The sequence below is a fragment of the Callospermophilus lateralis genome, chromosome 10 (assembly GCF_048772815.1).
Source record: "Callospermophilus lateralis isolate mCalLat2 chromosome 10, mCalLat2.hap1, whole genome shotgun sequence".
Taxonomy (NCBI): Eukaryota; Metazoa; Chordata; class Mammalia; order Rodentia; family Sciuridae; genus Callospermophilus; species Callospermophilus lateralis.
The window spans coordinates 83273662-83299745 of record NC_135314.1 but is presented as its reverse complement, the minus strand read 5'-3'; the positions used below and the strand labels follow the sequence as shown (position 1 = coordinate 83299745).

At 33.4% G+C, this 26084-nt stretch overlaps 1 protein-coding gene across 2 annotated transcripts in view; it reads left to right on the top strand.

Annotated features, from left to right (window-relative positions):
* Atp11b (ATPase phospholipid transporting 11B (putative)) overlaps positions 1–26084 on the top strand; it is a 110025-nt gene that overhangs the window by 35825 nt on the left and 48116 nt on the right. For both annotated transcript variants that reach the window (XM_076867196.2, XM_076867197.2), the window contains exons 10-20: positions 2038–2119; positions 6485–6635; positions 7690–7887; positions 10304–10546; positions 11281–11456; positions 12158–12226; positions 13440–13513; positions 13587–13690; positions 16869–17050; positions 18698–18901; positions 24293–24446. In XM_076867196.2, the coding sequence (XP_076723311.1) occupies positions 2038–2119; positions 6485–6635; positions 7690–7887; positions 10304–10546; positions 11281–11456; positions 12158–12226; positions 13440–13513; positions 13587–13690; positions 16869–17050; positions 18698–18901; positions 24293–24446 (1637 nt within the window). The remainder of the gene's footprint in view (positions 1–2037; positions 2120–6484; positions 6636–7689; positions 7888–10303; positions 10547–11280; positions 11457–12157; positions 12227–13439; positions 13514–13586; positions 13691–16868; positions 17051–18697; positions 18902–24292; positions 24447–26084) is intronic.

The following is a 26084-nucleotide window of genomic DNA, read 5'->3' as shown; positions in this document are numbered from 1 at the left end:
GTATCAACTAGTTTCTCCCATTTCAGAATACTTCTTAGTACTCTGGCCCACTGTTACCCACAAGTTTTTAGGTCTTGCTCCTGATTTTCTTTTCCTGTTACTTGTATTATATCTTATCTCCCAGTATTAGGCTCTCTGATAAATCATATATATATATATATACACACACACACACACACACACACACATTAAAGAAAATAATAAGCATTGGCAAGGATATGGAGAAAGAAGAACCCTTTTTCATTGCAGATGGTAGTATAAAATGTCACAGCTGCTAGTAAAACAGTTTGGCAGTTCTTCAGGAAGTTAAACATAGTATTACCATATGACTCAACAGTCTCACACTAGGTATATACCCAAGAGAACAGAAAATGGGTGTTCAAAAACTTGCACAAGAATCTTCATAGCAGCACTCTTCACAATGACCAAAGATTGGGAACAGCCAAATGTTTATCAACTAATGAATGGATAAATAAAAGATGGTATATCCATATAATAGAATACTACTTAACCATAAAAAGGAATGAAGTAATGCATGCTACAACATGGATGAGCCTTGAATATTGTGTTAAGTGAAAGATGTGAGACATAAAAGGTCACATAATGGTATGATTCCATTTATTGAAATACCCAGAATAGATAAAGTCATAGACACAAGTAGATAAGTGGGTCCCAGGGGTTGGGGAGAGGAGGGAACTAGGGAACTAATTATTTAATGGGTACAGAGTTTTTTTTCAGAGTGATAAAAATATTCTCTGGTTTATATGGATGGTTCTATAAAATTGTGAATGTACTAAGTGCCCCTGAAAATGGTAAATTGTATGTTATATGTATTTTACCATGGTTTTTAAAAATCCATTGTAATGTTCTGATGGCAGAAACCAAAGTAACTCTCCAGGGCTTTTAGAGCTCAAGTAAGTATATTTTAGTATATCTTTCTAATAGTGTCTCCTTCATGCCTGTTTACCTTAAAGCAGTGGTCCCAGTTTTGTACACTCTTAAAATATGTATTTGAATGCCTTTAAGTGGGTCTATTTTCTGTTGTTTGCCTCAACACCACTTTTTCCTGTTGTTTCACTATGGCTATTTTTACACATTTCTACAGTTCCAGTGCCCTTTCTCATTTGAGTTATGACCCCTGCCTTTAAGGAGTCATTCTAATAATAAAAATTCCAGGATAAAGAGTGCATGATTAGTCCTGTATTGTTTCTCAGATTAGTATTTAGCATTAAGAATGAACATTTACAAATTATCTGTTTGATTCTAGACATTTTGTTAATTTTTCACACGGACCTCCCAGCTCTACGAGGTATTTTTCCTCCATTTAAAGATGGGGAAATTGAGATTCCAAGAGATTACTTATACATCGATGTGGAACTAGTAAATGGCAGACTAGTATTCAAACCAAGGTCTAACTGCAAAGTTTTTATAAGGTTGTTTTTGCCAAATGTCATTCATTCCCAGTATTAGTCCTGTTATTACTGTCATTCTCACTCATCTCAGAGTCTTTTATATAGGCATACATTTTTTAAATGGCATTTTCTTTGCATTTACGTAATTTACTATGATGGATATCCATATTATCTCTCCAGTGCTTATGGAATGATGTCTAGACTCCAGATTCTGGCATTGGGACGTTCACACATGGCCCCAATACATTGTTTCAACCTAACAAAGTGCTTTTCTGTTTCTGTCTTTGTTAGTTAGCACTGTTAACTCGATCTGTATTGGACATACATCTTTTTCATCATTTTTCTCTATCAATTTCAACACAAATAATATCTCTTTCAGGAATCCATTATAACTCTGGAACAGGACTCTCATGGCCTCCTTGTCCAGCAGGCTGAGTGATTAGGGTTTCTACAAAATTGGACTTGGAAAGACTTTAAAAACTTAAAAGACTTAGAGAAAAGCCAAAAGTACAATAACTGTCAGATAATCCTTTTTTAAAGATGGTTTCATGCTGTTGAGCACATTTATTTCCTGTGAAATAGCCCAGAGGATTATTTTTAAAATAAGTTTTGTTTTATTTGGTAGGTGTTGCTATATACACTGGAATGGAAACTAAGATGGCATTAAATTACAAGAGCAAGTCACAGAAACGATCTGCAGTAGAAAAGTAAGAAAACTTTTCACTTATTTATATATAATTATAACTATATTTGTCACATATATATATATGTGTGTGTGTGTCAATAAAATTGTGTCCTTGGAGGCAGGGCAGTGTCTTATATTTTTTGTACAGGCAGCATTTTGCATGTTGTCATACTAAAGTATGACTTTAAAAATAAATATTGTGTTGGGTAAACTGTAGAGTCACTTGATCAGGCTAACCTTCCTATGATAATAATTTTTTAAAAGGAAAAAAACACGTTTTAAAATAATCAGCTATTAGAAAACACTGGAAATTGACCAAAAGTAAGCAGAAACCAGCAAGGAGGCTAATCTTGAAAGATGTCAACACCAAGGGAAAAGATTTGAATACAACTTTTGTCTGAGGGCATTCCCAATTTATGAACTGCTAAGGACATCAAAAAGTCTAAGCATGGGATGTGGACTCAGCTCAGTATAGCATTTGCCTAATGTACTTAAGACCCTGGGTTCAATCTCTAGCACTGCAAGAAAAAAAAAAAAAAGAAGAAGAAGAAGAAGAAGAAGAAGGGGGAAGGGAGGAAGAGGAAAGAAGAAAAGAAAGTCTGAACTTTACTGGATTAAAATACCAGAGGACGCGATTCAAAGGTGATGGACGAGCAGCTGGAAAGTTAGGGACAAATATGTAAGGAGAGAGCTAGAGAACTTGAAAACCTCAGAAGTTTCTTTCAAATCCTTGCCTGACTACTAGAACCATATATATATGTGCAAGGTATACCTAGTGGGTTTGGGGAGAAAAATAAACAAAATAGTAGTAGGAAGCTGAAAGAACTGAACTGAGAATTTCACTACTTCTCACTGTGGAAGTAGTGAAATTCTGTGGAGACAGAATTTAGGGGGTTAAGTCCAACCAGGTTAACTGCCTAATGAAATAAAAATCAGCACTCTTCTGAGAAATATGAAATAATATAGGCTCTGCAGCCTATTATTTAGAAAGTCCAGTATGCATTAAAAAAAATAAGCAGACATAAAGCACTTGCCTAGCATGTGCAAAGTCCTGGCTTTGATACCCAGTACCTCCAAAAAGAAAAGTCTGCAATGAAAAAAAAATGTAACTCATACTTTATTGGAAAAAGCATTCAATGGAAATTGTCTCCAAAATAATCTAAATCTTACAATTAGCAAATAAGAATTTTGAAGCAAGGAGCTAAAAGAAAATACGAATAAACAAATGAGAAAACTCTTGTTTTTGTTCAAGGGCCTAAAAGAAAACATGAATGAACATAGGGAAAACTCAAAAGAGAAATGGAAACTTTAAAAAAGAACCCATGAAAATTATTGAGCTTAAAAATATAAGTACTAAAAGATAAACATTACTGGATAGAGTTAACATCAATTACTGAACTTAGGGAAATTATTCAGTTTTAAGAACTGAGAGAAAAAAGATTGGAGAGAAAAGAACAGCACTTCAGAGGAGGTGTGACAACATTAGACTGTCTAGCTTTAGTATAAGTGAATCCCCAAGTAAGAGAAAGGGGCAAAGTAAAAAAAAAAATATTTGGAAAAAATGGCTTGAGACTCTAAAATTTGGGGAAAAAAAAAAAAAGTTAGTTTATACTACCAATAAAGATCATCATATGCTAAATGGAAGAAAATGTAGAACACCTGCAGGACTTAGAGTTAAGCAAAGAGTTATTAGATATAATAATTAATAAATTAGATTTCATCTAAACTAAAAAACTTTCAAAAGTTCTGTTAAAATGATGAAAAACAAGTTATAGACTGGAAGAAAATATATGCAAATCATAAATCTCCCAGAGGCCTATTTCTAGATATATAAAGAACTCTTAAACTGAACAGTAACACAAAAATTCAGTTACAAATGAGCAAAAGATGTGAATATATATTTCACCAAAGAAGAGTTGCACATAGCAAATAAATACATAAAAATATATTCAGATTATCATGTCCATTTACAAGAATGGGGGTTCTAATTAGAATAAGATATATTTTGTGCTTGTATAATCTTATCAGAATTGATTCTACCATCACATATAACTAGGAAGAACCAATTAAAAACAAAGCAAAAAAAAAAAAAGATATTCACATCATTACCTATTAGGGAAAAGCAAATTAGAACCACCGTGAGGTATTGCCCCACCTATTAAAACAGCTAAAATAAAAAATAGTGGTAACACCAAATGCTGGATAATAGGTGAAGAAACTGGATCTCTCATCATTGTGGAAACAACACTCTGAAAGATAGTTTTTCAGTTTCTTACAAAACTAGACATGCATTTACCATACAGCCTAGTAATTGCACACTTGGGTATTTATCCCAGAGAAATGAATTTTATGTTAACATATAAACTCATACAGGAATGTTCATACCAACTTTATTTTTAACAGCAAAACATAACTTTATTAGGAGCACTTCTCAGTGTCCTTTAATGGGTAAATAGTTGAACAAAAAATCTAGTACATTTATGTAATGAACATTACTTAGCAAGAAAAATAACAACCTGAATAACTCTTAAAGGCATTATACTTGGTAAAAAGAGTCACACTCAAAAGATTATATACTCTTATGATTTCAATCTTACAACATTCTCAAAGTGACAAAATTATACAGCTGCAGGAAAGGATAGATGCAAATATTGCTAGTATTAGCACAAGGGAGTTCTGTAGCAAAGTTCAATATCTTGATAATGGTGGTTAATCTATATATAGCATTAAATTTCATAGAACCGTTCACACACATACAAATGAGTACAGATTTTATAAATGATGAGAATGAACCTACAGTCTAATTTACTATACTGTAACAACATCATTTTCCTGGTTTTGATATTATGCTACAACTATATAAGATGTCAACATGGGCTAAGAGTACATGAGATTCTGTACTGTTTTTATAACTTCCTGTGTGCCTGTAATTATTTTAAAATAAAAAAATTTAAAAGGCAACTGATGCGGGGCATGGTGGCACATGCCTATAATCCCACCTACTTGGGAGGCTCAGGTAGGAAGGTCTGAAGTTCAAACCAGTCTGAGCAACTTAGACAGATTCTTTCTCAAAATTAAAGTGGGTGGGAGGGTGGTGAGAATGAGGAAGTCAGTGGTAGAGCACTTGCCTAGTATGTGCCAGGCTCTGGGTTCAGTCCCTAAAACTAAGAAAAAGAAGCAATTAATGAAATGACAGGATTTAAAAAAATAAAAACACACACACAAAATAAAAATTAAATGGGTAATTTGAAAGAAGGAAAGTACAGAAGAAATGAGAATGGTAAAATGTTAATATCTTTGACATTTTAAGCAAGCAGAAGAGCGATGAGGGAAGTGTGAGCAAAGACAGAAGGTGGGGCATGACTGGGTTAATGAAGTCAGAATTTGGAGTCAGGCTGATGTAAATTTGAACTTCAGATCCACAGCATATTAGTTATGTGGTCTTGGACCAGTTGTTTTATTCCCTTGAACCAAATGTTTATTTTTAACAATGTGAGCAGTACAAAAGGTGGAATGTCAAACACTGTGCCTAATACATAATACCCAAACAAAAAACAGTTACTTTCTTGATCTCTTTCCTCCCCACCTATTCTCACTATAGCATCGAGTTTATGTTGTAGAATAGTGGAATATCAACTACTTGCATAGTTAAGATAAGGGTAAATTATGAAGGTCTATGGAGAAAATCCAGAATTCAGGCATTTTTCCATCCTTAAGAGTTTTTACAAAGCCTGAGACCTGCATTTGCCCTCAATACATGTTAGATGTGTGGGGGTTCATTATACCATTGTTTTATTATTTTGTATATATTTGGATTGTTTAATAAGATGCCATTTATTTTATTATATGAAAAATGCATGTTTTTAAACTTAACATCATACAGGTGACATTAAATTTGACTGGTGAAGGGAAGAGGGATCCTGACTTTGATGGTTTGGAGAAAGTACAGAAATATATTTGGACTTTGGTCTTCAGCAGGAAAAACAATGGATTAATCTCTTCTTCACAGAATGTTTATAAAGATAGTGGATGTGCCAAGTTTTGTAAAATTTTAAAGCACATAGCATTAAAAAAACATAAAATGTTCTTTTTAGTTAGTACATTTGTAATTAGATGCGTCCTGAAAATACTTAAAATTCTTCAAACAATTCTTTACAGCAAAAATAATTGGCCAAAGCTGTTATTTACTGTAACATCTATATGTATCAGTCCTTTTATTTCTAGTAAATAGATTCTTTTGAATGGTTATTTCTTGAAAGTAAAGACTGTGTCCTCTAAAATAGCTGTAATAATACTTTATTATTTTATTATCTTCTTTAATAGAAGTATTAATTACTAAGCAAATGAAGACAGTAACTTGAATGTTTTGTATTGTCTTTTTCTTCAGATCAATGAACACATTTTTAATAATTTATCTAATAATCCTTATCTCTGAAGCCATCATCAGTACTATCTTGAAGTATACATGGCAAGCTGAAGAAAAATGGGATGAACCTTGGTATAACCAAAAAACAGAACATCAAAGAAACAGTAGTAAGGTATTTTATGGTGCTCCGGTATAAAAGAAACTATTTTTTTGGCGCAGTTAGTGCTTTGCTAGTGGCTTGTGATAGGAGGGAACACTGATCACATAACCATTAGTACTGACAAAACAACATTGCAAGTGAAGAGCAGTCAGCTTTTCATAGCTTAGGATGTGTAAGTAGTTGCGTTCCCTGTGGAATGACTTGAGTAGTTAAAACAGATCGCAAAAATTTAAATCTGACTATATTTGTATCTACCTCAATACTACAAATTCTGTTTTCTATTCCATTTACTGTATATTGAAAATTATTTGAAGAGCAAGTTGATTTATTTTCTATCCTGTCTATATAATTCACGTTTTCTGTCTTGTTGATATGAAGTAACTCACAGATTATATCATATAAAGGTTTAAACTGATTAAATGTGGACTACCAAGAGAATTTAAAACTACAATTTTGGTAAATAATTGTCCTCCAAATTTAACCTTAGATTAAAATATACACATTGAAAGATGTATTTGGATCTCTAGGAGATCACAAAGCAGATAAAATACAGGATGATATTTTTCAATATCATTCACAGTTATTTTACCTTTCGCAGAATTCAAATGGAAATTTGGCTCTGCTATGCCGTGGATTAAGGCTATCCCTGTAAAATCTGTACTTCAGAGTTTTGATTTCTTACCAGTTCCAACCTAGCAATTATCTTATATTTTTTGGGAATTTACACTCAATTTTAATTGTCCATGGTTTTGAAGGGAGTAGAGTGGGTAAGTGCACTCCAGAGGGCATAATTATAATTTTACCAAAGGCAGTTTCAGTAATATCAGGTGACTTTAGCTTCTGAAAAGTAACAAATTATTTGAATTTATTGTTTTCCTTTACTCTGATCAAGAGTCTAAATAAAGAAAATAAATGTTAAAAAGACAATTTAATAAATGAATTTCAATTTGTGATATTCTATTTTGGAATATAATTGATGATCTGTTTAGGTATGAAACCTTTTGATAAGAAGTAACACAGAAGAAATTCTCATGCTCTTATCAAATAATCATTTCTTTTTTCCTAGATTCTGAGGTTTATTTCTGATTTCCTTGCTTTTTTGGTACTCTACAATTTCATCATTCCAATTTCATTATATGTGACAGTTGAAATGCAAAAATTTCTTGGATCGTTTTTTATTGGCTGGGATCTTGATCTCTATCATGAAGAATCAGATCAGAAAGCTCAAGTCAATACTTCTGATCTTAATGAAGAGCTTGGACAGGTGAATATAACCAGAATATTTTATTTTTAAAACAATACATGTACAAAGGCTAATATAACAAATATTACAAAGTTCATATCAAAAACATCCCTGCTTTACTCTACATCTAATTCCATTTTTAATTTTTAAGTTGCTGCTTTTATTATTTATCAATGTATTTCTACACTCTTTCTTAATTTTAACATGCTAGAAATTATCTATTATGAAATATGAAGATAAACTCATACTCCTCCTTCCCATACATATTCTGACACATAACCCCCCTTACTTCCCCAAGCCCCTCAATATTGTTATTTCACAAATTAGAATTTATTATTTATTGATTGATATCATTTGACTACTATTCATTAATTCCTTACTCTTTATGTTTCCTGTAATGATGTTATTTTGTTTTCTTTCTATATATTTTGTTTTCCTTAGAATTAGAGTTGCTTTGTTCTTTCATTTGCATAATTTACACATACCACAAACAAGTCCTTAACAAATACATGAAACTTCTTGCCTCTGTATGTTCAAGCATATCAGTTAGTTAGTAATTTTTTTTCTTCTCCCTCTCTTTCTCTGTCTCTCTCCCTCTTCCACCCCCGACCCTTTTATTTTTTTCTTCAAGATGGGGTCTTCCTTTGCTTCCAAGCAAAACTCAGACTCCTGTAGTATAGTCCTCCTTCCTCAGCCTCATGAGTACCTGGACTACAGGCATTCCTCACCAGACCCACCTTTATTATCATTATTATTATTATTTTACATAGCAGAATTCCTATGTCTCTGGTGTTACAGTTATCTTTACTATTCCCAATAATATGGACATTTAAGTGTTTAAATATTTATTTCTTACTCGAAGCAGTAAACTCTACTTTTCCTTTTTTTAATTCTGTTTAGATACACATGAACAGTAGAGTGTATTTTGAAATAGTATACATACGTGGAGTATAACTTAGGTGAACTCTTCTTTCTACATAGTGGTGCTCTTTTATCCTAGAATCCTAGCTGAAGTTGGTTATTTGTTCTAATATTTCAGTGGATTCCTTAGGATTTTTTTTATATACAATGTCATTTCATATGCAAATGGAGAAATTTTCCCAGTTTGTTCAATCAGGATAACTTTTCTTTTTCTCTTTCCCCCCCCCTTTTTTTTTTTGGGGGGGGGGGACTAATTTCCCCAACTAGTACTTCAATACAGTGTTGATAAAAGTGGCCAGAACAGATATCTATGTCTTATTTCTCTCTGCATTTAGGAGAAGAGCATTCTATATTTTGGTAGCTCTGAGGGGTTTTTTGATAGGTTTTATCAAGTTGAGGAAGTTCTTTTTATATTTTTAGTTTGTTGGTTGTTTTTATCATGATAGGCATTGAATTTTGTCAAATCTTTTTTCTGTATCTATTAGGATGGTCATTTTATTAATAAAGTACAAATATTATTAATACAGTAGATTACATTCTTTTTTATTTTTTTAATGTCGAATCCGTCTTTTATTCCAGGAATAAATTCCACGTAATCATGGTAGATAATCTGTTTTATAAGTTTCTGGATCTGGTGTGTGTGTGTTTGTGTGTTTGTTCATTGGTCTGTGGTGTGTTTTTTCTTGTGACAGCTACCTCCCTCCCTTTTTATTTTTTATTTTTTAAATTTTTAAATTTTGCAGTACTAGAAATTGAATCCAAGACCTTGAGAACACTAGGCAAGTGCTGTGTCACTGAGCAACATTCCTAGCTCTTACCTCTCTTTTTAAGTTATCATTGTAGGAATCAAGTCCTCACTGTAATTCTGGTTATATCAAGACTTAACCATTGTGCCTCTCTCTTCATGGACCTACCCTCTTCTAGGATTAATTTTCTGGAATTAGTCTCTAAAAATATTAAAATAATTTTTCTCAACTACCTTTAAAAAATGTTTTTTTTCTTTTAAACATTTAATTTTTTCATGGTATTTGTTTCCTGCCCTCTGTTTCAGTTTTCCCTATTTTGGACAACTTTCTCACCTGTGACCTCTTGCATTGCCATCATTTTGGGTTCCTACTCCCATATTTCTTCAGATCCAGATATCCTTTTACTTTCCAGGTTATAAGGCATTCCTTATATCCTTACTTTAGTGATAATTTTTTAGTTATATTATTTAAAAAATAGTTTACCCAAGAGATAGAAATGAATTTCTTATACTATATGTGAGTCAGTTCTTCAGAGGAATTATGTATCTAAAGATGCTACAAACATCAAAGTTCATATAGATTTAAAATGTTTTGTGTTGCCTTGTTTAGTTTCCTTGGCATCTATATTGTATATGCATGGACTTATGGTTGAAATCTCATTATTAGTGTACTAAGGTTAATAGATCAACTAGATTTCAAGAGACAGACAAAGTTTTTGTTATTCAACAAAGGACCTTGAATACAAGGTTTATTTTGTTCTTTCTCTCTAGGTGGAATATGTGTTTACAGATAAAACTGGAACGTTGACAGAAAATGAGATGCAGTTTCGGGAATGTTCAATTAATGGCATGAAATACCAAGAAATCAATGGTAGACTTGTACCTGAAGGACCAACACCTGACTCTTCAGAAGGAAACTTAACTTATCTGAATAGTTTATCTCATCTTAACAACTTATCCCATCTTACAACCAGTTCTTCTTTTAGAACCAGTCCTGAAAATGAAACTGAACTAGTAAGCAATTTCTAAATTAATAAATAAATGTTTCTGTAGGTATGGTGGTACTTGCCTGTAATCCCAGCAACTTGAGAGGCTGAGGCAAGAAAATCCTAGTTAGCTGAAGCTGGCCTGAGCAGCTTACCAAAATCCTGTCTCAAAAAATAAATAAATAAATAAAAAAGACCGGTGATATAGCTCAGTGGTGAGCCACCCATGGATTAAGTCCCCATTACCAAAAATAAAGAAAAAGTGTTGCATATGCATTAATTCTCTTCAGTAGTTGATGGATTGTGGGGGGAAAGTTTGTATCTTTGGAGCAAGGAATGAATATTTGTAATGTATATATTTGAATATACTACAGAATATAAGCCTAAGAATTTTTAGTTTCAGCCCAATTTAACTTGTCACTTCAAGTGTGTTAGTCTGAGTTCTCAAGGTATTTAAATGAAACAGAATTAAGAAAAGCTGTTATTCCCTTGAAGTAAAGAAACTGAGAAATAAAGCTTAAATTTATTTAACACTTTTTGAGTCCTCATTTTGTCCACAAAAAGGTATTCTCCTTTACTTGCAGTTTGGTTATACCTTCTAAAAAGATGCAGATATGTTGAAGGATCTTAAGCCAATGTGATGTTTCATGGCTCTTTGGGTCATTGGACTCTTTCTTGTTTTAGCTGTTAGTATTCTGTCTGTAGTTTCCTTAATGATATTGGGGAACCCTCCTTTTATCATCGATTATTATATTTTTACAGATTAAAGAACACGATCTCTTCTTTAAGGCAGTCAGTCTCTGCCACACTGTTCAGATCAGCAATGTTCACACTGATGGCATTGGTGATGGCCCCTGGCAATCCAACCTGGCACCCTCCCAGTTGGAATATTATGCATCTTCACCAGATGAAAAGGCTCTAGTGGAAGCTGCTGCAAGGTAATTGAATCAAATTTCCTAACCCTCAGAAAACAACCTTTTAAGTAAATGTTAGAATATTAGAAAACCATCATTTAAAATTTTCAAGCATAAATTCATCATTTTGAATTTTCTAAGATCTCTAAAACTCTGGTTACCATGAAGACTATAATAAAAGTTATAAGAAATACTTATGGTTGTATTATTCTGGACCTCTCTGATCCTTCAAGTTCTTAAAAATAATGATTTATTCAAAGAAAACATTTTAAAGTACATTTTGAACTTTCATTTTAAATATTTTCACTTAAGCTAAGTTATAATAATGTCTTTTTTTTTTTTTTTTTTTTTTTTTTGGTACCACTGAGCCATATCCCCAGCCCTATTTTCTGTTTTATTTAGAGTATCACTGAGTTTCTTAGCACCTTGCCAGATCGCTGAGGTTGGCTTTGAACTCATGATTCTCCTTCCCTCAGCCTCCCAAGCTGCTGGGATTATAGGCATATAGCACTGTGCCTAGCTAATAACATGTTTTTAAATATTTTTTTTAATTGTAGTTGGACATAATACCTTTATTTATTTATTTTTATGTGGTGCTGAGGATCGAATCATGCTAGGTGAGCACTCTATTGCTGAGCCACAACCCCAGCCCCTGGCTAATTATATTTTTAAATATGAAATATCATCCATTGATTCTTAAATTTCTTTGTTCTTTTAATCCCTAGAATTGGCATTGTGTTTATTGGCAATTCTGAAGAAACTATGGAAGTTAAAATACTTGGAAAATTGGAACGGTAATTTTTTCATATGTAGTGGTATTCTCTATACAAAGTATATAGTACTGAACAAGGATCAATAAGTATAGCCATTGAGCCAATTCTGACCTCCAGTCTGTTTTTTTTGTATAGCCCGTAAATGACATTATGTTTTTAAAGCATTGTCTTTTAAAGAAAGAAAAAAAGAATATGCAGCAAAGACTGCAAGTGGCTGGCAAAGTTGTAAAATATTTACTTATCTGGTTCACATAAAGTTTGCCATTCTCTGCTCTAAAGTCATGTCAATATCACATTGTATCTCCTCACAGTTATAATAATATTCTGTTTTAAATCTCTTCCTAAATTACGGCTATGCTTATTTTTAGACACTCTTGGTGTTGGGTTTCATTGGTTTTTACTCATTGAATAAAGAAAACTTTTCTTAAATTTATTTTACTTGCTTGTTTGTTTATTTTCTTGTAGAACTAGGAGGGATCAAAACAGGCCCTCAAACCTGCTAGCTGCACTTTACACTGAGCTACACCCCAACCCAACTATCCTCCTATTTCCTGTGGTTTTGTGTTTCAGATATTAAAAAACAGCAGTCTCGTAGCCATTATTTCGACTTTGATAAGTTAATCCATGCCTATTATACCTTTTGTGGTTTTATCAGTTATGAATATATTTCAGCTCTAGTTATCCTTTTCCAAACTCTGCTTTTACAAATATAGGGTCCATTCTTTGGGTACTTTTTGTGGCAGCCTGTCTAGGTCATTTCATCAACTTAAAACCATCATTCAACTCAGTGTTATTCTATGAGATGTGGAAGGTATTTCATATGTCCATCATTGTACAAGATTTACCTGGATTTTTCAAGCCATCACCTATTCACACAAATTCTTTTTTAACTCCATGAAGAGGTATCTGTTCACATACACAACCAGGCTCAGAATCACTCCTCTGGTGAACCTCTGATAGTAATGTGTGTTGTTGTACTTGTCAAAATAAGTGTTGAAAATAATTCACCTTGTTTAGTGAGAAAAACATGGAACTGGGCAGATCTGGATTCCAGTGCTTGCTCTCCTACTCACAAGCTTATTTAACTTTATGAAAATTACTTAATCTTTCTGAGTTTAAGAGTCTAAATCTGAAATGAAAATGTAATTGAGATTTTTTATAGGGATTCTTTCCAAATTTTCACTTATCATTAATAGGAAGAGTAAGGATTTTGTCTTTTTTTTTTCCTTTTTAGGTACAAATTGCTTCACATTCTGGAATTTGATTCAGATCGTAGGAGAATGAGTGTAATTGTTCAAGCACCTTCAGGTAACCAATCTGAACTTTTATGACTTTAATTTACCTCGTATTAAGAGCTTTATAATCTATTTTTTTCTTTTAGGTGAGAAACTTTTATTTGCTAAAGGAGCTGAATCATCAATTCTTCCAAAATGTATAGGTGGAGAAATAGAAAAAACCAGAATTCATGTAGATGAATTTGCTTTGGTGAGTATAAATTTCTGTGCAATAAACCAACAAACTCTAAAAGATATATTTATAAAAGATTTTGGGCTTCATTTTTTAAAATACTTTTTTAGTTGTAGATGGAGACAATACCTGTATTTACTTATTTAGTTTTATGTGGTGCTGAGTATCGAACCCAGTGCCTCGTATATGTGAGGCAAGCACTCTGCCACTGAGCCACAATCCCAGCCCCTTCACTTTTAAAATAATTTGTCAAGGCTAGAATTGTAGTTTAGCAATAGAGTGCTTACTTAGCATGCATGAGATCATGGGTTCACCCCCAGTACTGTAAAAAATAAGAAAAATATTTATCAAAAATTATGAAATTCTTCACTCTATTGCACATTTGACTTCCTATTCTTTACATAAAAACTCATTTGTGGGACTAGGGTTGTAGCTCAGTGGTAAAATGCTTGCCTAGCACATGTGAGGCACTGGGTTCAATCCTCAGCACCACATATAACAAAAGTATTGTGTCCATCTAAAGCTAAAAAAAAAAAAAAAAAAAATTGTTATCTGCTTAAAATGTAAGTCTTCTCTTCAAATCTGTTACAGTCAGGGGCTGGGATTGTGACTCAGTGGTGGAGTGCTCGCCTAGCACTGGCAGGATCCGGGTTCAATCCTCAACACCACATAAAAATAAAGGCATTGTGTTATGTCCATCTACACCTAAAAAATAAATATTTAAAAAAAAATCTGTTACAGTCAAGGCTTTTGGTTACAAGGACTACTCAAACTGCAATTAAAAAAAAAAATGTTTAGGGTTAAGAATATAGCTTAGGGGTAGAGCGTTCACCTATTCCTGGACCTGGATCAAACCCCAGCAGCACCATAAAAAAGAGGCACAGTTCCTAAAGCCCCAGACACTGGGAAGTCTGAGGCAAGATAATTGGTTTAGCCCCAAGAGTTTAAGATCAGTCTGTGTCTTAAAAGTGAAATCCTGTTTCTTTAAAAAAAAAACAAAAAAAAAAAACTGGGCTGAGTGCATGTTTAGCATGCACAGTGCCTTGGTTTACTCCCTAGAAAAGGGGTTACTAAAGGAATATAGGGAAATTCAAATGTGAAGAAACCAGAACCCTCATACATTGCTGATAGGAAGAGAAGTGGCATGGCTTCTTTGGGAAAACAGTTTGGCAGTCCCTCAAAAGGTAAACATGAAGTTATTATTTGACCCTGCAATTCTATTCTTAATTATATACTCAAAAGACTTGAAAACCTTTGTCTACATAAAATCTAATACATTATTGTTCAAAAGCAGCATTGTTCCTAATAGCCAAAAAGTGTAAAAAACTCAAGAGGCCCAACTAATGAATGGATAGACAAAATATGATTTATCCATTTAATGGAATATTGTTTAGCCTTATAAAAGGAGTGAAATACTGAACCAGGCACCGTGGTGCACTCCTGTAATCCCAGCAGCTCCAGAGGCTAAGACAGGAGGATCCCAAGTTCGAAGCCAGCCTCAGCAAAAGTAGGGCACTAAGCAACACAGTGAGACCCTGTCTTTAAGTAAAATACAAAAAATAGGGCTGGGGATGTGGCTCTGTGGTCAAGTGCCCCTGAATTCAATCCCTGGTACTAAAAAAAAAAAAAAGGAATAAAATACCGATACATGCCACAACATGGATGAACCTTGAAAAGACTGCTTGAATGAAAGAAGCCACTCACAAAAGGTCATGTTACATTTACATGAAATATCCAGAATAAGCAGATTCTTCGAGAAAGCAGATTAATGGTTCCTACAAACTAGAAGAGGGGAGAGAAAGGAATGTCTGCTAATGGGTATGGGATTCCTTTTGTGGGGTAATGAAGTATTCTGGAATTAACAGTGATGATTATATACACTTGTGAATATATTAAAAATTACTGATTTGTACTTTTTCAAATTAAAAGAATAAATTTTATAGAATGCAAATTGTATCCCTTATTTAAAAAAAATAATAAAAGAATTCAGGTGATTCTTATAAAAAGAAAGAGTCCTCATTTTAATATCCAGAAAAATGCCAGCACATAGTTGACTGTCAGTATTTGTTTTTTAATGAACTTATTGATTCATATATTAATAACTAGATACCCCCTGTTATTCTTGAAACATGTTCTTTTTAGGTGTGAATCATTTATAAATCAGGGAATTCCAGTGTCTAGAAATTTGCTTAATATACTCATATGATATTTTTAAAAAATTTTTTTGGGAGGCAGTTGTAGATGGACACAATACCATTATTTTATTTATTTATTTTTATGTGGTGCTGATGATCGAACCCAATGCCTCACAAATGCTAAGCAAGCACTCTACCCTGAGCCACAACTGCAGCCCCTCATGTAGTATTTTTTTAAATCTACCCTTTCTGCCATTATTAGAAAAGTATGATGGGTTTTCCTGAGTAAAATATGCAGCAAGGAAAGGAACTTTATAAGCCTTTAGATTTAAAGATACCAGCTTTCAGAGATTTAACTTTGATCCCAGTGGAATCAAATAATCAAATATATATTTCTAAGTTTTGAAAATTTTAATTCATTACCAAAGACAAAATGATATTATTTCAAATTTTAATTGTTAATTTGGTAGATCTAGAAAATATAGTTTGATAATAACTATTTTACAAACTTCTTTATTTGAATGTCAGACTTTGTCATACAAAAAAACTGTCAGAAAATTTTATTCTCCTTTGCCTAAAAATAAAAGCAGATTTGTAAGTTCAACCAAGTGAATAAAACCTTGTACTGTCTTTCTTGAGAGTCATAAAGGCATCATTATAGAACTTTCTGGCTTTCTGTGTAACCATTTTAAAACTATAAATAAGATAGTCCTTGCAGTCCTTTCTAGGCTCTAATATTGTACAATCCAATAAACTTAATTATTTTGAGCAACTTTTTAAGAAATTATCAGAAATTCAAAGAGGGCTGATGTGGGACCCATAACTCAGATTTTGAGGGCTTTGTGACATTTATTTCCTCACTTAATGACGATAGTACTTTTTAAGTTATTCATAATTGATTTTTTTTGGTAATGTGATACTTTTGTTGTTTATTTTATTTATTTATTTATTTATTGGGTTTCTGTTTTATTCTGATATTGGGGATTAAACTCAGGGTCCTCATTTTTCATTTTTCATTAGTTATTTGTCATCAATTTTTGTCTTTAATTTTTTTTTTTTAGAAAGGGTTAAGAACTCTGTGTATAGCCTTTAGACAATTTACATCTAAAGAGTATGAAGAAATAGATAGGCGCCTTTTTGAAGCCAGGACTGCCTTGCAGCAACGGGAAGAGAAATTGGCTAATGTCTTCCAGTTTATAGAAAAAGACCTGATATTACTTGGAGCTACAGCAGTGGAAGATAGGTAAGTATCAAATAAGTACACAATTATCATTTTTCTCTCATAAAAGTATTTTAGCCAAGTTTCTAATATATGAAATAAGTTCTGCTTATTAACAGTCTATTTTGATATATTTAAAATCAAAATATAAAAATATTTAAAATCAGCTGGGCATGGTGGTGCACACTTGTAATCCCAGTAGCTTGGGAAGCTGAGGCAGGAGGATCATGAGTTAAAGCCAGCCTCAGCAAAAGCAAAGCACTAAGCACCTCAGTGAGACCCTGTCTTTAAATAAAAAATACAAAAAAGGTTGGGGATGTGGCTCAGTGTTGAGTGCACCAGAGTTCAATCCCTGGTGCCCAAAAATTTAAAAAAAAAAAAAAAAAGTTAAATCAAAATAGAGAATTAAAGTCTTAATTTTTCCCAATTAGTATATCATATTTTGTTCTAGCCAAACATCTGAGATAAACTTTAAAAAGCACTTGTCTGTAGTTTTCCCTGTAGTCTTGAATACTCTTCAGCATGTACCATGCAAAGACATAAATTACCTGCCTATTTCTCCAGCCAGACCTCCCAACACTGTTCCTTTCTACTTTATGCCTCAATGATACCACACTGAAAATAGTTCTCTACACATGGACTATAGTTAGAAAATATTCTACATTACCCTTGTTCCCCTAGCAAGGCTGTGCCTTCTGCCTGGATGATTCTTCCCTTCTGTATCCATCTGCCAATACTTATTCATAAAATACACTTTTTTTTATTGGTTGTTCAAAACATTACAAAGCTCCTGCAAAATTTAAGGCACAATATAGCATAGATTTTAACCTCACTTCAATAAGATCTTTCCTGACACCTGACAGTATTAAAAATTCTCTTCTTCATGAAGTCACCATGTTTTTAGGTAGTTCCATTGTTCCTGTGGTACTTTATTATATATGTATCCCTTAGCCTGTGAATTCCTTGCATCCCATTTATTTGTCATTATTGCCAAGTATCTCTCAATGTTTCTTGCATTAAGTTTAATTCTATATTAAGCCTGTAGTTCTGTATTTTTCTACCCCTAGATCTAAGGGTATTTATATATTTTTTTAATCTAGATTTTTATTTGCTTTTTAGTTCTACTCATAAGAGTTCTTAGATTCACTTGAAGTTATATAGGCCTCTGTTTTCCATAGTCTGGTTTTTTAACTACAAGAGTGATTTTCTTGTCAAAAAGAAAAACAGAAAGATAAATCTTTTGATTTGAAATTTAAGATTTTCTAGGGCACAGGGGGTATAGCTCAGTGGCAGAGTGCTTGCCTAGTAAGCATGAAGCCCACACTCTCCGCACTGCCAAACGGTGCAGGGCTGTGAGTAGGGGAGTGAGCACTTCCTAATAAAATAGGAGTTTATGAAGACCACATAGTTTGGTCTCATAAAATTCAGTTTTGAAGAAAGACTCTTAAAATGTGAAGTTGCAGATTTTAATTGGTTGATTTTTAGGTGAGCCAGATGATCATTAGTCAGTTTATTCTTGTTTCCTCCCTAATAGGAGAAATTTTCAATTATATTGCTGTGCTCTAACATGCCTAGGTTGAATTCAGACTTGACTTTACACATACTATGTAGTTTATATTTATTAGTCAGAAAAATATTTTCTTTATCCCATTTTGTGATTTTCATTTTCAGACTACAAGATAAAGTTCGAGAAACTATTGAAGCATTGAGAATGGCTGGTATCAAAGTATGGGTACTTACTGGAGATAAACATGAAACAGCTGTTAGTGTGAGTTTATCATGTGGACATTTTCATAGAACTATGAACATCCTTGAACTTATAAACCAGAAGTCAGACAATGAATGTGCTGAACAATTGAGGCAACTTGCCAGAAGGTAAGAACGTAGATACCTGGATCATGCAGTTTAGGATCAACCAACTGTAGTGCAACAAACTATAAGTCAGAAATGACTTACTACCACTGTCCATTTTTTATGGTTCATGAGCTAAAGGCAATTTTTACATTTTTTATGGATAAAAAATAATCCAAAGATGATATTTCATGACATGAAAATTACATGAAATTCAGATTTCAGTGTCAGTAAATAAAATTTGACTAAAATACAACCACATAAATTTGTATACCTACTGTCATAATCATTGCAGCATCAGAGTTGAGTAGTTGCAACAAACTTTATAAAGTCCTCTCATCATTTCACATTGGTGCTGGTATACTACAAATCACAGTGACATAGTTACAACTCAACAGTGTTTTGAGTGCCATGCTTGGCACCATATTTTGACATTTTATTTATTGTCAGTATATAATCATCATGACAGAACAAGAAAAATGGACTCTGATATTACAATTTTTAAGGCACAATGTAGTGGGGATTACTTTGTTGTTGAATTAGATTGTAGAACATTTTATTATGCAGTGGTATTTAGCTGGACCACCTGTTTGAAATTACTTTGTCAAAGATCAATTCCAAAATCTCATAATACAGTTCTATTGTATTAAAATATCAAGACTCATTACAGATGAGCCGTCAGTATTAATAGATGAACATTTGTAATTATTTAATAGTAGGGAACATAAACTTTGAACTCCACTTTAGCCAAATATTATTCCCCCTAAAAAAAAGATTATCATTCTTTTTATTAATAGGCTTCTGCTATAAAAGAAAATTGTATTGAATTTTTACTACATTGTTGTAATTTCTTTTTTCTCTCATCATATAAGTACCTAATAACATCCTTAGTTTTACCTTTCCACCCACAAAGCCTGAAGTTGAGATACTTGCTCTCTGAGCCTTTCCAAAAACATTTGCTAACTCCTTGTCTAGTTCACATGCCAAACTGGGAAATTAAATCTGCATTTTACAGTTGAAAGATTATTTTATAAGAATAATTTATACTCTAAACCATCTTTTTTATGGTACTGAGGATTGAACCCCTAGGGGCTATCAACCACTAAGCCACATCCCTAGCCCTTTTTTCTTACATTTTATTTAGAGATAGGGTCTCACTGAGTTGCTTAGGGACCTCACTGAGTTGCTTAGGGACCTCACTAAGTTGCTGAGGCTGGCTTTGAACTCACCTCCTGCCTCAGTCTCCTGAGTTGCTAGGATTACAGGCATGTGCCACTGTGCCCAGCTCCAAATTATCTTTTTTACAAATCTGTTTTTTAGAGGTTGTTCAGATTTATTTAAGTGTCTACATTTAACCATCTAATTTATTTTTTAATATTTTGGGTTTTTTAGTTGTACTAAGACACAATGCCTTTATTTTATTTTTTATGTGGTGCTGAGGATCGAACCCAGTACCTCCCACATGCTAGGCAAGTGCTGTACCACTGAGCCACAACCCCAGCCCTAACCATCTATAATTTTTCATAATAAATTTAGGAGTGCTTTAGTGTGAGCATCAGGGCCGGTTGTATGTAGACAAATTAGGTCTCCTACAGGTACTTGTAATTTGCAGTCTTGTGTTTTTTAACTCAGAAAAACAAACCCAAAAAAACAAGGCCATAATTGTTAATATTCATTCAGTGTTTCATTTATGTTTGTTATGTAGGCATTGATGTGGTACTAAAGACTAGATTTCATCAAAAAAAGAACTTTTTGAAGGGATATTTTTAAAAGACAGTACAAAAGAATGCCAAATGAATCTTTACTTGAATACAAAAAGGCACTTGTTCTAGGTAATTATACAATTAGAGTCAACATCACTGTGGTTGCTTAAGTATTTGAATACCATAATATCAAGGAAACTCCCCCCAAAATAGAAATCAATTGCTTAAAATCATGTACTTTATTTATGCATTTAAAAATATTTTTCCTGGGCTGGGGATGTGGCTCAAGCAGTATCGCGCTCGCCTAGCATGCACAGGGCGCTGGGTTCGATCCTCAGCACCACATAAAAATAAAATAAAAGATGTTGTGTCTGCCGAGAACTAAAAAATAAATATTGAAAAATTCTCTCTCTCTCTCTCTCTCTCTCAAAAAAAAAAAAAAAATTTTTCCTGATTATAAAAATAGTAATTGTATACTTAAAAAAATAGTGAAAATTAAAGATATATTGGTTAATAATGTAATACAAACATCTAAATATATTTGGCATATTTTCTTTATATCTACTATATATGTGCTTTTAATGAATGTGTTATGATCATTAGTATTCATTTCCCTTTTTCTAAAAAATCTGTATTATTAAGTAAAAAGTATACACATATTATATTCCATGTCTATAGGTTAAAACCTAAAAATTTACATAAAGTAACCTAAATTTAAAATTTACATATAGTAAATTTTAGACTTATTATCTTAGTCTGTTTGCTTTGCTATAACCAAGTACCGGAGATTAGGTAATTTATAAAGAACAAGAACCTACTTCTCATAGTTCTACAGTCTAGAAAGTCCAAGATCAACACACAAGCAGGTTACATGGTGAGGGCTGCTCCCTGGTTCCAAGATGCACCTTATTTGGGTAGAAGTTGTGGAATAAAGGACAGGAGAGGGCAAATTCAGTGTTTTTGTTTTGTTTTGTTTTGTTTTGTTTTCCCTTTTGCTGGTACTGGGGATTGAATTTAGGGCCTCATGGCATGCTAGACAATCAGTCTGTCATTGAGCTATATCCCCAGCCTTAAGGGCAAATTCTCTGAAGCCTCTTTTATCAGAGCAATATTGCCATGAGGGCACAGCCTTCATGTCTTAATCACTTCCCAAAAAATCCCACCTCTCAGTACCATCAGAATGAGGATTAAGTTTCACCAACTTTGGAGGTGACAAACCAAGCACTTGCTATGTAAAAATTTATATTATATTTTAGAAAAATATGTTTTTGGTGAAATACAGTTTCTCATATGACCACTGTGAATAGGATTTTGGTGTTTAGACTTTCATATGTATCTGATCTTAAATTTTAACAAAAATAAGGAATGGAGCAAAGAATTCCATATCTTTGAAAGTCTTGCTTTTTGTATCCATTCTTCACAAACATATATTATCTCCTCTATGTAGATGCTAGGAGCATGATCTTGTAAGTTGTGGTGTTTACTCTCAAAATTCTTAATAGCATATAGGGAGAACAAAGAAATGAGTGCACTGTCCATAGACCTGTCACCATAGAAATGTAACTGAGGCAAGAACAAAAGTTGTGGAGAACAGAAGAGGGAAGCTTAACCTCAGACCAGGGTTAGCAGGGAGCATTCTGGAAGAACTGATGGCTATTTTACCTCCTGAGAGATGAACTATAAATTGGGCAGAGAGTGATACCAAGAAGCAAGAAGCAAAAGGGCTGGGGAGGGGGGTTGTGGCTCAATGGTAGAGTGCTTGCCTAGCATGTGTGAGGCACTGGGTTCATTCTCAGCACCACATATAAATAAATAATTTTTAAAAATGAGTTTTACCATCAACTAAAAAAAAAAAAATGTAAAAAAAAGAAGCAAAGGGGGTTGCGGGTGCAAGGTCCAAGAGCTGGGAGGGTACATGACAGTAAAGTGTGGTTAGAGAACGAGAGAGTGGTGAGATATGAAGCCAATGAGATGAGGACATGCTGTCTCTTGTGTGCTAGAACTTAGATGTTTTTCCATATTTCCTAAATATTGTCCCATAGATTTACCAAGCCTGCCTAGAGGAAAACTGAATTTAGTGTTCCTTGGGAAGGTTCCCTAGGAAAACTGGTCTGATCTGTCCCACTCTGGGCTGCTACCGCTTCCGAGGGATGTTGTTCAGGCAATGCTTAAAACAGGCAGAAGACACCAGTACAGCCCAGGTTTCTAAATAGGAAAGAAAATCAGTCAGCATAGGTGTTCTGTTTAGTTATTGGAGATTAAGTAAAGGGAAAATATAGACATTTTAAAGATTTTCATGGTGTGGAATACATTGCCTAAATGAAGTGCAACACAATAATGATTAGACAGACTACAAAAGGCATCCTTTTAACTTATGAAAGATTTTTCTATTATAAGACTAAAATCTCTCAATGGTTAGATTTTATAGCTTGTTGCTTATTTATTATTTTTTTTATTTCTCATTTTAAAATGGAGGGATATTTCTCAGGAGCATCCTGTGAATTTGTAGTTCTTTCTTTTTTCTTTTGCTTAGCATAATATTTTTAATTTATTCTAATTTGTTATATATGACAGCAGGATGCATTTCAATTAATTTTACACACATAGCACAATTTTTCATATCTCTAATTGTACACAACATAGAGTCACACCTTTCATGTCTTCATACATGTACTTAGAGTAATGAAGTCCATCTCATTCCACTGCCATTCCTACCCCCCTTCCCCCTTGTAGTACTTTCTTTGTGGTGTATGTAACACAGGGTTACCTTGAGTGCTGGCTTTCACAACATAAAGGAATGTGCACCAGAGGTAAATCTGTGTACTACTTTATCAAGAAACTCCTATAACTGCTGTGTGCAGTGGCACACACCTATAACCTAATCTACTCAGAAGGCTGATGCAGGAGGATTGAAAGTTCAAGGCCAGTCTAGGCAACTTAGCAAGATCTTTTCTCAAAATGATAAATAAAAAGGATTGGGGATATAGCTCAATGGTAGAGCATGCCTGTATTCAATCCTCAATACCAGAAGGGAAAGAAAAGAAGAAGAAACTCTGATTACCAAAGGAGGATTGGAGGAAAAAAAGTTGTACAAAATAATATGTTTAGTGATATAGTTGATTCCTTACTAGTGTACCCTCGTTACCTCTTTATAGCAACAAATAATTTGACCAAATGCTAGTAAGCAGACCATACCCTGAGTAACATTTGTTTATTGTATCCCCACAAGTAGGATGTTATTTTTGTTCCACCATAGTAACATCTGGCATTACAATCCAGTATAGGAATTAGTATCAGTGGACATTCTATTGCTTCATTTCTTTCCTGCCTACTTACACGTATTGACTGTAGTACATGGGTTTTCCTAAACATTCTTGATTTCATTTAACCTTTTAAAGTCAGGATTTACTAAATATATGTAACAAATAATGCTTGTATTTTTGTAAGTATTTTTCATACAGTTTTGAAACATAGCCTCAGATTATGTTACAATTCACGTTTTAGGACTGATACAATATTTATCAGTTTGTTGTAAAATCGAATATCATCTATTTTATTCATCATATTGTTGACTTTTAGTTCTACTTAATTTTAATATTCAGATAATACAACTGAGTTTCTTCCCTGGTACAATTAAGTCTATGGTTGAACTATCCATCTTAAAGTAAGAATTTTTTGTTCTGTCTTACAGAGGATATATTTTCTCTTTCAGAATTACAGAGGATCATGTGATTCAGCATGGGCTGGTAGTGGATGGGACCAGCCTATCTCTTGCACTCAGGGAACATGAAAAACTATTTATGGAAGTTTGCAGAAATTGTTCAGCTGTATTATGCTGTAGAATGGCACCACTGCAGAAAGCAAAAGTATGTATATTTTACAACTTCCATAAAGATATTTAGATCTAAAAATATTAAGGTTAATGCCTAAATAGTTTCAATATGGTGGTATGCAGTATATGAATCTTTCTAGGAGCCAGTCTCTTCCTATATTATGAATTTTAATCATGTCCATTTAATTTTTAGGATTCTCAAAAGAGTACATATTGAAGTTTCAAGTATTCATAATGACGCAGAAAGTCTATACTAAATAGCAGTTTGTGATCTTGCCAAACACAAATTTGAACTGTGATAATTAACATTGAACAAATTACTTAGTGAAAGAGCCTAGGAGTCTTGAATTCATCTGCACTTTCAGATGGTTCTGTTGATCTCTGCTTATTTCTACATTCTCATGAATTGATAATTCTTTGTTAAAAGTGGCTATCAAGTGATCCAATTCACTTGTAATGCATAGCTATTATGTATAGGAAATATTTATTTTTAGCTACCTGTGATTCAAGTGAAAGCCATGCAAACATTTTTTGTAATCCCACATTAGGACTTAGGCTATATTCTTCACAAATATCTCTTGCAATGCACATCTAAATACGGATTGTTTCACATATAAGTCTTAATAAATTAGATAATTTAATTTTGGGGGGGCTTTAAGGAATTTCATTATAGTGCACATATTATAATTCACATATCCTAATGTGTTAACTTTTTGTTACTGTGACAGAACCTGAGAAAATCACCTTGGAGCAAGAAAGATTTATTTTAGTTGACTGTTTCAGAAGCTTCAGTCTGTGGTTATTGTTTGGGGCATGAGGCAAGGCAGAACTTCCCTGGTTGAAGAACATGGCTTATGAAAGTTGCTCAGCTCATGACAGCCAGAAGGCAGGGGATGGGGGTCCTGGGGACAAGATATAGTCATCCAAGAGCATATACTAAAAGACGCCTCACCTCAACTAGATCCCATCTCCAACAGTTTCTGCCACTTCCCAGTAGTTCATTTAAATTATGAATCCCATATGGATTAATTCACTGATGAGGTTAGAGTGTTCATGATGCAACCATTTTCTAAAAGCCCCACCTCTGAACATTACTGCATTGGGGACCAAGCCTTCAATACATGAGACTTTGGGTACATTTCATTTCAAAACACCACAACCAATCTATGGATACTGAAATTGGAGACCAAACAGAGTTAATACCTAGGTTCTTGTTATTTCCTTTTTTTTTTTTTTTTTTTTTTTGGTACTAGGGATTGAACCCAGGGGTGCTTTACCACTAGGCCACATCCAGCCCTTTTTTTTATTATTACTATTATTTTTGTGTTTTATTTTTGTTTTGAAACAGAGTCTTACTAAGTTGCTTAGAGCCTAAGTTGCTGAGACTGGCCTTGAACTTCTGATCCTCCAACCTCAGCCACCCAAGTTGCTGGGATTGCAGGAGTGCCCCACCATGTGTGGCTTGCCTAGCTTCTTTACAAAAGGGCATTCAAGAATGTCAGAGAAATCTGAATTTAATATTGATTGCTTTTTTTAAACTTCAGATTTTGCTTATTACAAAAGAAAACAATGGTTGTTCCTCGATAGCAAGTAAAAGAATAAGAAAAAACATTTTGTCTGACAATTCAATTATTTGAAGTTATTTATTAATAATTTTATTTTTATACAAGTT